Here is a 16,508-nt window from a genome sequence, read left to right as displayed (position 1 = left end):
TAGTTATTATACTTTATTACATAAAAAATATTGATTATACCTTTGTACTTTTAATGTATTAGCAAATACTTTTATTAAGAAATTTTTACTATATTTGGATGCTTATAGATTGATGTTTAAAAAATCATTATAATTTTTTATCTTTTTAATTTACATTTTGTGTGATTTTGATTTCTCAATGTTTTCAAACAAAGTGTTCGTTGGAGTGAAGGCGATTTTAAATTGAATTAGGATCGTAAGATTTGAATATTTGGAACTTTTGGAATCATAGGACTAGGTTGCATGGCTTGGATTCGAAGTCCCTAGTCTTGGTACGTGGATTTAAAGTCCTTAGAGTACGTAGCGGCTAGTGCCATTATTATCTTTCTATATAATAAACAAAGTAAAAGTAGGAAACCGGAATCACAACTCAAAAGATAAAGTTTACCGCTAAGTAATTCAAGAGATTAAAATGCTGAAATTAAAGTTAAATAATTTAGATAATATTTGAGTTTAATTTTTTAGAAAAATGATTTTTAGTTAAATTTTATTATATTTTTTACCCAACTCAAATTAATCAAGATTCTTTTTTTCTTGACCCAAGGATTAAAAAAAATATTCTCTTATAATCAAAAACAAGAAAAGGTTAACAATACAAACAGAATTTTAAAACATATTTTATACGATCAATAAATAGTTTATGAAGTTTTACTATAAAAAAAATAGCCAAAGGAAGAAAATTTAAATTTTTACTTCTAGAAGCCAACCTTTTTCTTTTTCTTTTTTTAACTTTCTCTTCAATCAAATTAAAAAAAATATAGTATATCATTATCCATATTTTCTTTTGTTTCTATTTTCTTTATGTCCAACCAAAGATGCACCAAAACTAGCTTCATTTTCTTATGTCCAGTGGCTCTTCTTAGAAAAGACGTTAGTTTTGTAGCTGTTAGAATTAGTTTGTTTAAGCTTATTTTTAAAATAAATGTTTTTTAAATAAAAAAATAGTTATATAATTTTCTGATGTATTGGTTTAAACTATTTTTACTTAAAATAAGTATTTTTTTTTTATTTTTTTAAGAAGTAAATCCTATGTGCTTTAAAAAAATACTTACATAAAAAATGTTTTTTTTTTTCATAAACACTTTTTTTTTTAATTTTAAACAACCCGGCCCTAACTGTTCAAATGGTCCAAAGAATGTTTGTTTGCAGCATATCATCTTTTATTTCTATAGCACATAGGGATAGATAAGTTATTATAATTTATAAGCAGAGTTATTATATTTCTCCATCCATTGAAGTTTTCTATAAGACGAGAGTCATGAGAGGGGTTAAGGCTCTTGAGGGTTACAATTTGATTTCTGAATTGTGTTTCTTTGCTTCTTTTGTCCATGGCAAGTGATTTTCTATAATGCCACCAAAGGACATGCATGCTAGCTTCTGTATACTTCAGATCTTACTTCTGTATAGTTTTTCATTATTGAATAAAGTCCATGCTAAGTTAATTTTTTTAAGTATAGTTTACAAGATCCTCCTTAGCTATATTATCTGAACTCGAATTTAATATCTCTTGATTAAACTAAATTAATTTTATACTAATTAATTCACACACTCCTAGGTCATTTGAAGTTATCGATAATTAATATTTTTCATAAAATTAATGATGATCATCGTGGACCTTTTGTGAAGGACGTGTTTGAAATGCATGGTGACTCGGTGGGTGGATTCTTGCCGACTCAGCTGTATGGGCTGTCTTACTCAAGGGTTTGGAACCAAAATCTTCGAAGTCTGTTACAAATGCAGCCAAAAATAGTTTATTTTAATGTGACATTGTTTTTAAAGATTATTTTATAAAAATACTTATTTTTTAGACTTTAATTATAAAAATTATAATATATTTGAAATTGAAATATATTCTTTATTTATTTTAAAAAAAATAATTGATTCAATAGACAAATTTTCAACATACTTGAACATTCACGCACCAATCCATAATAAGATTTAATATTATATATAATTTTAAGTGTGACAAGTCGTATCATATCTGATGCAAATGTTACACAAACATAATTGGATCTCCTAAGTTTTGTTACAAGCGAAATAGAATAATAAGGAGGGTTTTATTTTTGGCATTGATAATTCCCTGGTTGAAACTTCCTGTTATTCTGGCCCAGTAACAAGAATGAAAAGAAAAGCTAAATTTAGCCTTTGATGTTGCAACTTTAAGTGTTAATTAGGCATTCTCTTAGAGAAGCAAAAAAATTCCGTGATAAGTTTTAAAAATTAAAAACCAGACAAGATCCATAGAATGTTGCATGAAAAAGGAGGATAAAAACTTAAAAGTGGCACGGCTATGAAATGCAAGTTAGGGTGCTTTACACGCAATTAGAAGTTTGAGTTTTAGCATGACCAGAGAAGATATAAGTCAATTTAATTTATAATAGAATATTGCTACAGTGCATCAGCCACTTGTGTATAAGTTTTTCAAATGATTATGCACAACCTTATAGCAATCACATTGATTGAGGTAATATTATTGTACTCGAAGTTATGGTGTTGTACTAATGCACTATGGTATTTTCCTGAAAACAAGTTATGATGTACATACACAATGAATACCAAATGCATTACTATGGTAACAAACGAAGGCTATTTAAAAGAGATAGACAAATATATTGATCACAGTATTGGCAGCTGCTGCTACTGATTTTCCGGTTGCGGATGCATCTGACTTGGCCTTTACTGAGACATGATACTTTTGATCCACGGATCTAACGGCTTCAACTCTTAGCCTAGTTAGTTGGTTAGTTGAAATATAGTTAGAGTTAGTTAATATGGTAAAAGAGTTATTGGACGTGAAAACAAATTGACTGCTTTGTAGAGTCTGAAAGAGGACATGTCAGGCGAAAACATAACCATTTGCAAACATGGGAATTTCTTTGGCAATTTGATTTAATAGCTTGTTCTGCTTCCAAACATGTAAAAAAAATACTGGAGACATCAGACTTTGTTGATGAAAAGGACTATTTCAGTTACTGGCCTCAAGAACTGAAATCAATGAGTGCATAAATTTGAGTCTAGTTGTGAATTATGAAATATTAAAACTCTACTTCGGCTTTAAAACAGCATGAGACAGAGAATCAAGTGAAGCCTCAAAATAAATAAAAAATAATAAAAATAGAAAGCAAGAATTGGTCTGCCCAATATCCCAGAAATAAAATAAAATAAAGCCTAGAATTAAGTGCTTACCTGACAATTTCAACATACTTAATTGCACCAGAGAAAGCAAAAAAATCATACACATCCTGCTCAGTAGCTTTTGGTGATAGACCCATAACTTCTATAGTATATCCACCAGAATTCATTTTTCTGGTTTTCTAATTACTCGTAATGTGAACAAAAGGAGGAAAAAAATCGTAAAATCAAGTCAGAAAGGTGAGGATTAACAAACTAAGTAGTAAACAGAATATAGAGATGAAACATACACATTTTTAACTTTCCAACATTTATCCAACTAAAGACAATAACGCTATTAAAAAAAGTGTTTTTCACGTTAATTTCTGAGCATATTTCATGACGGGTTAAGAATCATCTTTGAAACTATTGTCGTGGAAAGTCAATATCTTTTACAATAATTTTTAAACTGTCATTGAATCTTAATTTTTATGTTGGTTTTTTTTTGAAACCGTCTTAGAATTTATATATTTTTTAAATATTTAAAAAATTGGCATTTCCAAAACAGTTTTTTCAAAAAAAAATTCTTAAAAAGTAGTCTTACTAAAATAATTTTATGAAAAATCATTTTAAAAATTTTTATAATTTTTTAAAAAAATTGTTTTATTTATGAAAAATCGTCTTAAAATGTGTAAAGATTAGACATAAAATATTTCTAAAACTTAACATATATATTCCCAGTTATATTTTTATTTGTTTTTTGTTTTCATTTTTCTGTGTAAACTTTAAAAAACAGAAAATTAAAATAAAAAAATATTTAGATGAACGTTAACAAACATAACTTTATAGTAAAATTAATTTAGTATAAAAATTACATTTAAAAAATTACACAAATATATTAAACATTTTTTTAACTAGGCTTTCTCTATCTTCTAAAAAAACTAGACTTTCTCTAATTAAGTGTGATTTTTTTTAAATAAAATCCCAAATATAACTTTCGGGTACTCAAATGATCTCCCAGACATACAAATAATTAAAATTAATTAATTTTATGTGCAGAAAAACGTCCCAAATAATTAAATGAGTTTAATTTTGATATACTATTATTATAAGTTAATTTTCAAAATTTTTATATATAAGTCAACTAATTAGTTTATACGACAATATGTGATGGCATGCTAATAATATTTTACACTATTTCAATTAAATTCTAATTAAATAAAGTAATTTTCATGGTATTAAGTTGAGGAATACGCACTCCAAGTTTAACTGGCATCCTGTGGTGCAATTCGTAAGGAACAACAGCTTCTGCTTCCTCCATAAGTGGAATAAGAGATTCTACAACTTCTTGTGGATTCTCAGTGTGCACACTTAAACCTGGCTTAGTCTGCAATTACATTACATTAAAAACAAAAAGAGATCAGAAAAGAAAAGCTTTAATATAATGTGCATGAGTTTTTTTTATGGACAAATAATAGTGAAAAATTCGAAACAACTTAATGACCTCTGCTTTCTTCCGTCTTCGTTTACCACTAAGTCAAACTTATAATTTCAAAGTGAGAGTTATCGTAAACATTGTGACAAGTACCTTGACGAACAACTCAAGGTCTTAGCCAATGTGAAGGAGATATAATTGTTGGTTAAAACGATAGACATGTACACGACTTCCCGTGCTACCAGTTATAATTTCAATTTATGTTTTTTTTTTTTTTCAACGAGGAGGTAATACGAGTTACAATTCTACACACACCTGACAATAGAAATTATTCTCTTCAAGTTATATTTTGGATAATATTGAGAAAAGTATCTATTAATAAAATAAGCATAGGGTTAAAACAGTCAGAAAATGGTTAAAAAAATAAATTCATCAAATCATTGATTACTTACTTTCCAGATCAGATAAGTAGTTCACAAATTGTTGGATCCTATCATCTCTTGAGTTATATGAGAACAAAAAAACAATAATTCTATGGCTTTTACTTTACCTTTTAGTATAACTAAAAAAAATGAAGAAAAAAAGCTAGAGGCAACACCACCAGCATACTTAACCATATATTTAACTTAAGCACTAATCATGAGATAAAAGGTTTCATCTGTCCTATACAGCAGCTTAAGTTTTCAGGCTGGCTGTTTCTTTGACATGACTACAAAGTTTCAGTCACTTTATGGTCCAAAGTTTGAATTTGGCACCTAGAGTAGAAATGAGATTGTTTATCCTTATCTAACATGCAATTTTAAATTCAGTAGTCCTTTGTATTCATATTATAGATAGCACCAAAAAAGGATGTGAGATAGGAGATGGGAAAATACATAAAATGGTGAAAGTCTACATAACTGATTCCAAACTGCTTTAGGGGAAGCATATTGCATTGCCTGTTGTATAGCAATCAACTAGTTACACATGATTGACTTGCAAATCAATTTTTTGTCAAAAAGATTAAAATTTGAAGAGCTAAGATTCAACCAAAAATGTATAGTATATACTTTACAGTAAATTTTGTGAAACATCATTGTACCTTCTAGTTGCTTATGGTGAAGAAAAGGCAAGAGACAGCAATTCCCAGACTTCCAAATCTCAGTATATCATGTCGAGAACCCTGCAACCTGCCCATAAATTATTTTTGCACCCTCATATATAATAGCAAATCAATAAGAAGCTCTGCTTGTTGCACGAGCAAAAATACCAGACCAATAAATAATTCCATGGTATAAAGTTACATATATGGGAAAGCTATTATTCATCATACAGGATAATTTCATGGTATAAAATTACACATTGTGAATAAATGCAAACAGATCTACATTACAAAACACTACCTTATAGTAGCAACTTGTTTCAACTTTTACAGTCAATGAACCTTAGACTTATTACTTTTTCATATTATTTCCTTTTTGAATAGGAAAAATATCTATTAAGATCCAATTCTAGTTCAATAGAGAGAATGAGAACAAAAAAATTTCAACATAAAACTGTCTTACCCTCCAGCATGCACTGTAGATGAAGACTCTGCAAAATTATGTAGTGTTTCAGAGCCCCGCATCCTCTTATATATCTGCAATGGCAGTCTATATAAGACCTCGTGCAATATAATATCTACACTCTTGAGCACTACCCAAGAATAATTGTCAGAAAAATAACTATCTTAACTAAAAAGTAGACTCTAATAAAAGAAACAACTTTACAAAATACAGTAATTAACCAAGTAATAAAGTGTGCATTTCGCAATATGTGAGAAGGATTTGCAATACACGAAGTACTCGGAGCTCAGAGCTCTTAAAAATATGGAACAAATGTGGCTTTACCAACCTACATCATAGGCAACAGAAAATTTAAAGGAAAAGATAGATTTACAATAAAATACCAAGACTACATACTATATACAACAGAGCCACCACTGAGAATATCATTAAGCAAAACACTTCCTATGTTATCTCGGATAAGTGTCGGGCCAGCTAGTTCTAGAGCCTCATCTGATAATGTGGTCCTTACAGCTATGCATCTGCAGACAATCATGTAAATAGTTTTTATGTCTACATTTGAAATACATAAACATATAGTAATTTTGGAGTCCATAAATTGGTTTGGGTTGGTAAGTTCAAGCAATCATTATCATTCAATAACATAGGAAATACATAAACATCTTGCACTCTAGCTACTCAAGTAAAAACTTACCTCATTTGCACAGCTTTTGCAGCTTGCGCTCTAGCTAGAGCATCTTCCTAATATTGTCTCAATAGGGAAATTCAATATTATTCAATAATCAAAGCTACTCAAGGTTTACAACAAAAGGATTATATATCAGCCAAGAAAGCTCAAACATAATAAAAGTATAAACTAACCAAGTCCAAAGATAAAATAAACTGACTAACTTTAAATTAAGATAAAATCTCAAATAAAAGCCCTAGTTATATATGATATTTGAAGCCTTAAATAATAACCAACCACCTGCATATTTTTGTTATCCTAATAGTTAACAAATTCTGTAACAAAACCAACAATCTCAAAAGCTAAAGTTGTAAGGTGAAAACACGTCCATAGTTTTATATTACATCATTATCACATCTCCTCTGAGCATGGACGATTACGACCAACCCACCTAGTGCTAAAATCCAACTTTATTAGAAGAATCGGAGGAAGATGGATCAAACTCTATACTACTTGGTCTTAGAGGCTCCGATACCATGTGATAGACCAACTATTCCAAAAGCTTAAGATTTTAGATGAAGACACGTGATTGGTTTATATTACATCTTTAACAATAAAACACCACCACTCTACAAAGTCAATCATCCAAGAAATGCAACTTAGGCCTCTAATTATAAGCGCAATCTAGTAGCATATATCTCATTGGGGGGCATTAAATATTCTTCATGCAACTAAGAAAATATCAGGAACAAGTTTCAAATTCTCAAAAGCATTTGCAAACACAATTGCATCCAACCTAATAAAACAAATGCAATTGTACAATTAAGAACAAACTTTTATAGAGTGCAGGTTGCAATTAAAGTTAAGCTGATGAGTTCAGGCATGAAATGTAAGAACAAATGCATGATATTTGTACAGTTGTTGCGGCCACCGTTGAGGGCGAGGTTCTGGCAGGCGTGGGCGTCCATCAAGCAACTCTTGACCTCGTCTCAGTTCTTGTTGTTAACCATATGCTGTAGCCAATGAGAGAAGTTGGTGACCTTGTACTCGCCGTAGCCCTTGTTGGAAACCTGCTGGCCCATCTTCCTGTTGGTGACGAAGAGCTCGAACACGGTGAAGAATGCCAGCCCCACGATCACCATGAACATCACCAACAGGTACACATAGAGCGCCCCGTTCACGCAGCACAGTGACCCCGCGATTCCTAGGGCCGAGACCAGCACCACGAAGATTCCACCCACGAGGAGTGGAACCTGCAGCAGCACCTTCTGGCAATTGGAGTCACCATGGACGTGGATGTACGCGGGCTCCCCCGCGGAGCCGATGCCCAACAGAAGGGACAACACGTTGAGGGCTCCAACCACAATTTTGCTTATGCGAAACAATGCTCGCGACGACGTACTATGAGTGACTAAGGGCACGAGGGTTGTGTCTTATACCACGGTTTTTTAATTAACCATCGTCAAACACATCATTCAAAGATAATTTTTGTAAAACCCTCTTGATTAAAAAATCTTATATTTACAAAATTATCATCCTCTTTTTTATATTAAGACGGTTTTTAAGAATCATTATCAAAAGTAGGTTATAAAAAATCATTTTTTAGTAATGTAAAGAAAAAAGATTAGTAAATTATCAATAATGCATTAATCAATCATGCGTATTTAATCAAAGAACTCTGGAAATTGTCATAAAACATAAGCCTACATATCTGTGATAAATGAACAAAAATTATTCAAGCAGTTATTCTCATTGATGAGAATGAAGAAAGACAAAGGTATGAGATAAAATGTAAGGTGGAAATAGTTTATTTTTGCCAATGTAAGGATTGAAAATCAAATTGTTTCTCTCTGCTAACAAATCTTTCAGCCAAATATCCAACATTCCGCCAGCATTGCCACCGGCAGAAATAATTTATCAAAAAACAGCATCGTCATTTCACTATCTGCACTGCATTACTTTCTTGCAGAGCCACTGTTATTAGAATCGCGCTACAACTCGTGGTATCGTTCGATGTTACGATTTGCAGCCTCGTCAGCGTGCTGCCTCGTGCACAGGATCATCAAGATATTGAATCGCCGTAAAATTGATAGTTTACTCGTGTAAGCGTGGGCCTTTCGGTTGCAAATTATGAGCTACTTCCAAATATCTTTTTACGTGGCCTGCTTTAGGTGATTGTTGGGTGCCAAAACATCGACACTCATCTATGGAAAAACAAAATCAAACTTTTGCACGTGAAGATGAAGCTTTGCCAGCTTTTTGTTCCCCTAGAATTATCATATGTCCCTAGTTTCTAGTTTAAGGACTTGGTAGTATTTACCAAACAAATAACCAATGCACTTACATGGACCGTTCTTAATACTCGTAGGTTATATTGGTTGTTGCCATAACCTCTCTTTTGTTGGGTTTAAAAAGAAACCTCTTTTTCTCTATATTATTTCTTAAGCAAATAAAGTTTATAGTTTAAGAATCATGATATGAGGTTATTTAATGTTTTGATTTAATTTTATAAAAAACATGTTGCGATTTATTGATTATTTTCTTATTATCAATGTAATTTTTTATGCATAACTATTATACCTTTATATATTAATATTTTAGTAGGAATGTAGCACCTTATGATTCGAGTTACCATTCTCAAGTTACAATTTTTTAACTCCCTTTTGATCTTAGGTAAAATTTAGATTTTCACAACCTAGCTTGCAGTCATTACCCTGACCACCATTACTAATCAAGTACATCACCATTGCATTGCATCTAGCACATAAATGCCAGCTTCTTGCAATTTGCCACAACAATCAGTAACCACCTTCCCAGCCTCACACTAGCTCCCTTGACAACTCACCATATTCAACACCTTTACCATATCAAATTTATCAAGCACACAACTTCTCCACTTCAACCTCCACACCATCACAATCACCAATATCACTACTGCCTTAAGATTACCAACCCAACCACTTGTCATAGCCACCCAGCCCCCCCAATTCTCCATAATACACACCATGGCAACCACTATTTCATTTCAATTCTCCCACCTACTTTTTATGCTTGCACTACACCTTTTCAAACATGATGTTCACCGTAGTGGCTAGTTTGGCATGGTTAAATTTGAGAATATTGATATCCTAAGACCAAAGAATTCCTTGTTAAAATTCCAACATTAGATTTCCAGAGGCTAATTCCCATTTCTCTAACCATTAAAAAGAAATAGATCGATCAAAATAGTAAAATAATAAAAAGGGGAAATAATGTTGCAAGTTCCTTCTTAAATTCTAGGACAATGCTTATATCAGTTTTCAACCATTCCACCAAAGCATCATTTTTTATGCCCTAAAAGTAAACCCTTTACATTCAATTTCCACCCCTTAACAAAAAAAAAAAAAAAAAAGACCCTAAAGAGATTTGTTTTCTTTTAATAAAGAACACCCATAAAAGTAAAAAAGGTCCAATACTTTCAAACAGATACAAAACCCAATTTTTAGAATCCAGAAACCATTCCTTAAAAAGAAGGTGAAGAGATAGGAAAAAAGAATTTGTAATGAAGGTTAATAAGCTATGAGATTGGCATACCAGTTGGAAACTGAGGTTGAAGAAAGCGAGTTCACGTTGGAGCTGTTGAGTGTTGACCATGTTGTGCCTAACCAATGCCATTGTGGTTTTATATACTTTTGTCCATTATGTTTTTATGTTATTTTATTTTGGTACATTAAGTTTTAAAAGTTTTATTCTAGTCGTTTATGTTTTTAAAATATATTATTTAAGCCATTTTTTTTCAATTTCCATTAGAAATATTAGTATTCTGTTAATTTTAAAATAACTTAATGTCACATTTGATCAATTATGTTTCCCAGTCGTTTCACTTTGATACATTAAATTTTAAAAGTTTCATTCTTATCATTTTATGTTTTTGAAATGTATCATTTTAGTCTTTTCTTTTTTAATTTTTTGTTAGATATGTTAGTGTCTGTCAATGTTTAAATTTTAAAATAATTTATTTAACATAGTGACAACTAAAAATCGTCGATATTTTTTTTATTTAAAAAATTAAAAATCACTAAACAAATGAAGAAAAGATGAATCTATAGCCACGAATTGTTTGTAATTTCAACCATATTATGTGTTTTCATTGTATTTTTGTAGTGTTACAACTTTTACCTTTTCAAGTCTATAAGAGGTTGGAGGAAGTGATGATTTTTTATTTGTTTATATTTTTAAAATAAAATAAAGATAGTGATAATTTTTAGTCATTACTATATTTAATTAATTATTTTAAAAGACTTGATATAACTTGTGGTTTATTATGTTTCGATTTGGTATTATGTTTAAGTTTTGTCTTTTATGTTTTTGAAATATATCGTTTTAGTCTTTTTATAAAATTTAAAAGTTAATGTTTTTAACGAAAAATTGAAAAAAATGATCAAAACAATATATTTGAATAACATAAAGGATCATATGAAACTTTTAAAAACTTAATATATTAAAAAAAATTGTGAAACGGACAAAAATCACATTAAGCGTTTTATATATTATGGTTATACTTTGTTCCCACTTCGGTGTCACTAATTCAGGTCGGCAGTCTTGTGGGGCTCGTTTCTTTCAACTAGAACACAGGTTCTTTTTCACAAAATAATTATTTTTATTTTTTTCTTTCAATTTTAATATAAAATATTCAAAGAAAAATAAAAACACATATTAAATAAAAAGTAATTACAAATAGTTATAAATTGTTTTATCAATGACTATTAATTCTTTTCTTATAAAACATATAATTTTTAATTTATATTAATTTTCAAATTTTTATATCTTAATTTCTTATAATTTTATATTATATTAATTTTTAATTTTCTTTTTTATTCTAAAAGTAAATTTTTTATTATTAATGGATATAATAGTATTTTATTAAAATCTCAAACTTAAGTGTTACGATATGTTTATTTGGATTTTTATTGGAGCTTTAAATTTTAAAACCCTATATAATAATGTTTTATTTTAGTTTTTAGTGTTATAAAGTTATGATATTATATTTATTTAATAGTAACATTAATATATATATATATATATATATATATATATATATATATATATATATATATATATATATATATATATATTATTGGTGTTGTTTTTTTAATTACAATTGAACCAATATCTTGACTGATTCATCCTATTTTAAAAATACATGAAATATAAAGGGTTTTGAGGGAACTCACAGAAAGGGGGGCCAAGGCCATTGCCAGCTCCCCTCCCCTCCCATTCGTTTCTGAATAACATAAAACAAAAAATGATCAAGAAAAAGAGGAAATGAGAGACATCATCCATAATGAAATTAAAAAAAAAATTGAAAGAGTGAGTATTATAATTCAAAAGAAAAATTTAAAAAGAATTAAATATATTTTTCATCCATAATAAAAAAAATTCTTCTAAATAATTATTTATTTTGTGTTAAATCTCTAATAAAATAAAATAAAAAACTTTTTTAGTCCATAACACTTTTTTTAGTTCATGATAAATTAACAATTTTGTGTTTACTCCCTGATAAAAAAAAAATTTAGTCCCTAATATATTAGTCAGGACTAAAACAAAATTCGTTAATTTATCAGGAAAACAAAAAAATCGTTAATCTATCAAGGACTAAAACAAAATATCAAAGACTGAAAATAAAATTGTTATTTTATTAGAGACCCAATACAACAAAAATTTATTAGAGAAAAAAAGAAAAAATTAAGTATCTATTAGGGATCAAAAACATATTTAAGCCTTAAAAATATAGGGAAAATAATTGATTGTAAAGACAAATATCACAAGAAGGAGAGGGGTTGAATTGTGATTTAATGTAATTGTTTAAATCTTTTTGAAACAATAGGATTTTTCGTCTGTATAGATAACTTTGTTAGAAAGAAGTCACTCTTTATCACAAGGACACTTCAAATGATGAGAAAAAACAAATTTTCAAAGACGTAGCTTATCTTATAATTGTTAAAACACAATTGAGTCTCAACATCAATTAACAAACAAAAAAGAAACAAAAATAAATAGACATTGAGATTTACATTGATTCTCCTCAACCACTAAGACTACATCCCGTTCTTGGTAAATCATTAAGTTTCGCTAATTTTTCAAGAGTTATAAGTATTATATAGCGACCACTGCTGACTCTTACAAATCAAACTCTACCCCCAAGTTTGAACAACACCCAATATTTTTTCTTCTACCAAGCAACTACTAGCTCTAAACAAATCAGATAAGATCGTGATGAATGATGGCCCAAAGACTAACACTCAATCGTCTTATAGACGCTTAAATAGTCTACACACTTGGTCTTTTTTCTCTTAGGATGTTCAAGGTGTTTTGAGAGCTTTTCTATTCTTATAAGAATATATTCAGAAAGTCTTGTTTGAAGAAGAAAAGCAAGAGAAATTATGCGCAGAAGATAAACTACTTCATTCTTCAAAAACTTCTGGTTTATATAGGCCTTCTACTTCAGATACTGATTGCCTCATAACGGGTAGATCTTGCTTTGATCTTCATCTAATAAAAAAAAGGTTGTTGGGTGCATTTAATGCACGTCTTTTCCTCATGTAGAGATCTCTTCCTTTAAGAGCATCTTTAGTAGGAGATCCCAAATTGGGATCTTAGATCACTTTTTGGTGGATCCTATAGTGTCATGTAAGATTAAAGATCTATCAAGATCTCTCCAATTTTTTCCTTTACGGGTAGATCTCATTTTGGAATCTTGAATAACTTTTAGTAGGTCCCACATGGACTCCACTTTTAAATATTTTATTTAATTTTTTATTAAATTAAATATAATTAATTAAGTAATTAAATTTAATTAATAAAACATGTAAGGAAAAAATTTATAAATATTAATAAATAGGAAAATGAGCATAAATTTAATTATTATTTATGACTAAATGTTAAACAAATGAAAAATACATAAATTTGATAATAAAAAAATGCAACACATTAATGCCAAAGAAAAAAAATTAAATTTTATTATTGTTGTGATTGTAATGTTCCCAAATATGCTTTACCAAATCTGCTTGAGGTTGTCGATGAATTCCTCTTATATGCATAATGCATCTTGTTTGCAAGTATGTAGCAAAGTTAGGAGAAGGACCATGAGATACTTCAACATTTGAAATGTCATTGTCTTCGTGATCATAATCAACATCGACATTACTACTGAATGTATGTCATTCATCTTCAACAACCATATTATGCAATATAATGCACGCCAACATTATATCCTTCATTGTATCCATGTTCCAGGCACGCGATGGACCATATATAATTGGGAATCGAGATTTGAGCACACCAAATGCTCGTTCCACATCATTTCTCGCTGCTTTTCGACATTTTGCAAATAATTTTCTTCTGGGACCTCGTGGCATTAGAATGGTCTTCACAAATATGATCCAATCAGGATAAATACCATTTGCAAGATAGTACCCCATATTATATGGAACTTCATTAATTGTAAATTGTATTGGAGGAGCTCAACCTTGCAAAACATCATCAAACACAAGCAATTGGTTTAAGCATTGATGTCATTGTTTGAACTTGCAACTCTAAAATATGCATGCCAAATTCATAAGTCTTGTGAAGCAATGACTTCATGTACTATTGTGGGTTTGAGATGATCATTTCTACGATATTGGTCCTGCCATGCAACTAGACAATTTTTCCACTCCAAATGCATGCAATCAATAGAACCTAACATACCTAGAAACCCCCATGCATCTCCAATTTGTAGTTGGTGATTGATGTCATTGTTGTTGGGCCTTCTCAAGTACTCTTGTCCAAATATCTCATTGACACATGTTGTCCAAATTTTTGTAAGCATGGAGTTGCAGTGCATTCGCCAATTCTAATGTACTCATCTACACAATCAACAAGTGATCTGTATGCAGTATACGAATAGCTGCAATGCACTTTTGCAATGGCGAGAGACCTATTCTACCAACAACATTAGGTCTCATTTGAAAATACTCAATATGATTACTAAGAGCGTTGACAATTCGAATGAACAATTGTCATTGCATTTGGAACCAACGTCGAAATTGAGTGTCTGTGTATATCAAATTTTCTAAGAAGTAGTCATTCATCAATCGTAGATGTCCATCTTCACGATTGCAATTAATCACTCTTCTAGGCCTTGTACGTTGATTGTTGTTGCCTCCTTGTTGTTGCATTGCATGTAAGTAGCTTATGATTTGTTCATCATTATCGTTGTCAAGTGTTTCATAAATAATTTGTTTCCAAACTCTGTCGAAATCATTATTTGGATCCATTGTATGAATGATTGATTGCATAAACTAGTGAAAGAAAAATATTGTTTGAAGAAGACATACAAGAATGAATGAGAATTGAATAATTAAATAGCAAATTATATAATGGCTAGTTTTATAACGACTAGGTTTATAACAGTTAAGTTTCACAAATTAAAAAAAAAAGACAAATCAAACACGATTCCTAGAAATACAAATTAAAAGATGGTTACGACAAATTAATACTACATACCTAGTTTACTCCTAACTAATTTACAAAAGGATGGTTTGGGAGTTGACTTTTGGACATTGTAGATGTGTCCTTCGTTAGAATGTCGTAGTACTCTTTTTCCAATTCTTTCTCCCTTAAGACTGCTAGTATAGCGTTGAGAACATTTCTTTCCCTCATTGCTTCCTTCGCACTATTCAAGTCCACATGATTGGAAAATGTTTCTACTTTTTTCCCCTTGCTCTTCCTTTTGGCTGCCTTTTGACCCATTGGATGGACAGTTCGAGATGGTGTGTCAACTTCAGAATCTTCTACCAATGTTTCTAGATTAGATGATGATGAATATGCCCCAGATGCAGAAATCTTTGTCCTTTTTTTAGCCATTTTTAGTAAACTGGTCTAACCATTTTTGGTTGATCTTTCAGAATTCGCCAAGCATACTTCAAAGCAAAATTGCTTCCTTCCAAGTGGCATATGCATGAAGCATGATACTGTTATCTGTGCAACCACTTTTCTTCAATGATACCGCTTGCATGTAATGACCCACACCCAGATTAATTTTTTATCATCGTGATTTCAGTTGATTCATTGCTCTTTCGTGTAGTTCCCCTGAAATTTGTTGTAATTTGCTATTACTCTCATCCAGAAAATGTCTCTTGCTTGACTATCACCAACAATTGGATCCTTTGAGACAGTAAGCCACGAACCAACAAGATGTGTATCCTTTTCAATAGAAAAGAAAACTCGCGACTTTTTTTTTTAGAATGCACTCCTTGTTCCATTAGTGTGATGTTTTCTAGCCTAATTTGAGTAGAAAATTATGGAAATTGCATTTCAACATCATCATTAGAAGGAGTTTGTGGACCACTAGAACTATTGGGAGGCTTATGAAACATGGAAGAATTGTTTTGTGGCATTGAAGGAAAAGTTTGAGAATTTTCACTGGAAGGAGTTTGATTATTTTGCATAAAATCCTTGGTGGTGGTGGTGCCAAGTTAGGAAAAAATGGAGGAGGATTTTGAGAATTTTTTATGGAAGGGAATTGATTATTTTGCATAACATTGATGGTGGTGGTGGCAAGTAGGGAAAAAAATGAAGGAGGATTTTGAGAATTTTCGTTCGAATGAGGAAGTTGATAATTTTGCAAAAAATTGTAATAAGATCATGCATTTGCTTTTTATATGTAGGATCACAAAAGAAAAAACTTTCT

The 16,508-nt window shown here is 30.5% G+C and overlaps 1 protein-coding gene across 1 annotated transcript; it reads right to left on the bottom strand.

Moving 5' to 3' along the window:
• Positions 1 to 7,519: 7,519 nt before the first annotated feature.
• LOC102665584 (tetraspanin-11) lies at positions 7,520 to 15,682 on the bottom strand. Its single transcript, XM_026126846.2, is given in 3 exon segments — positions 7,520 to 7,592; positions 7,694 to 8,197; positions 15,414 to 15,682. Coding segments are annotated over 3 exon segments (846 nt in total).
• Between the last annotated feature and the right edge of the window lie 826 nt (positions 15,683 to 16,508).

Source organism: Glycine max, chromosome 18, assembly GCF_000004515.6.
Source record: "Glycine max cultivar Williams 82 chromosome 18, Glycine_max_v4.0, whole genome shotgun sequence".
Classification (NCBI taxonomy): domain Eukaryota; kingdom Viridiplantae; phylum Streptophyta; class Magnoliopsida; order Fabales; family Fabaceae; genus Glycine; species Glycine max.
The sequence above is the reverse complement of the archived record's forward strand: the minus strand, read 5'-3'. Positions and strand labels throughout refer to the sequence as shown.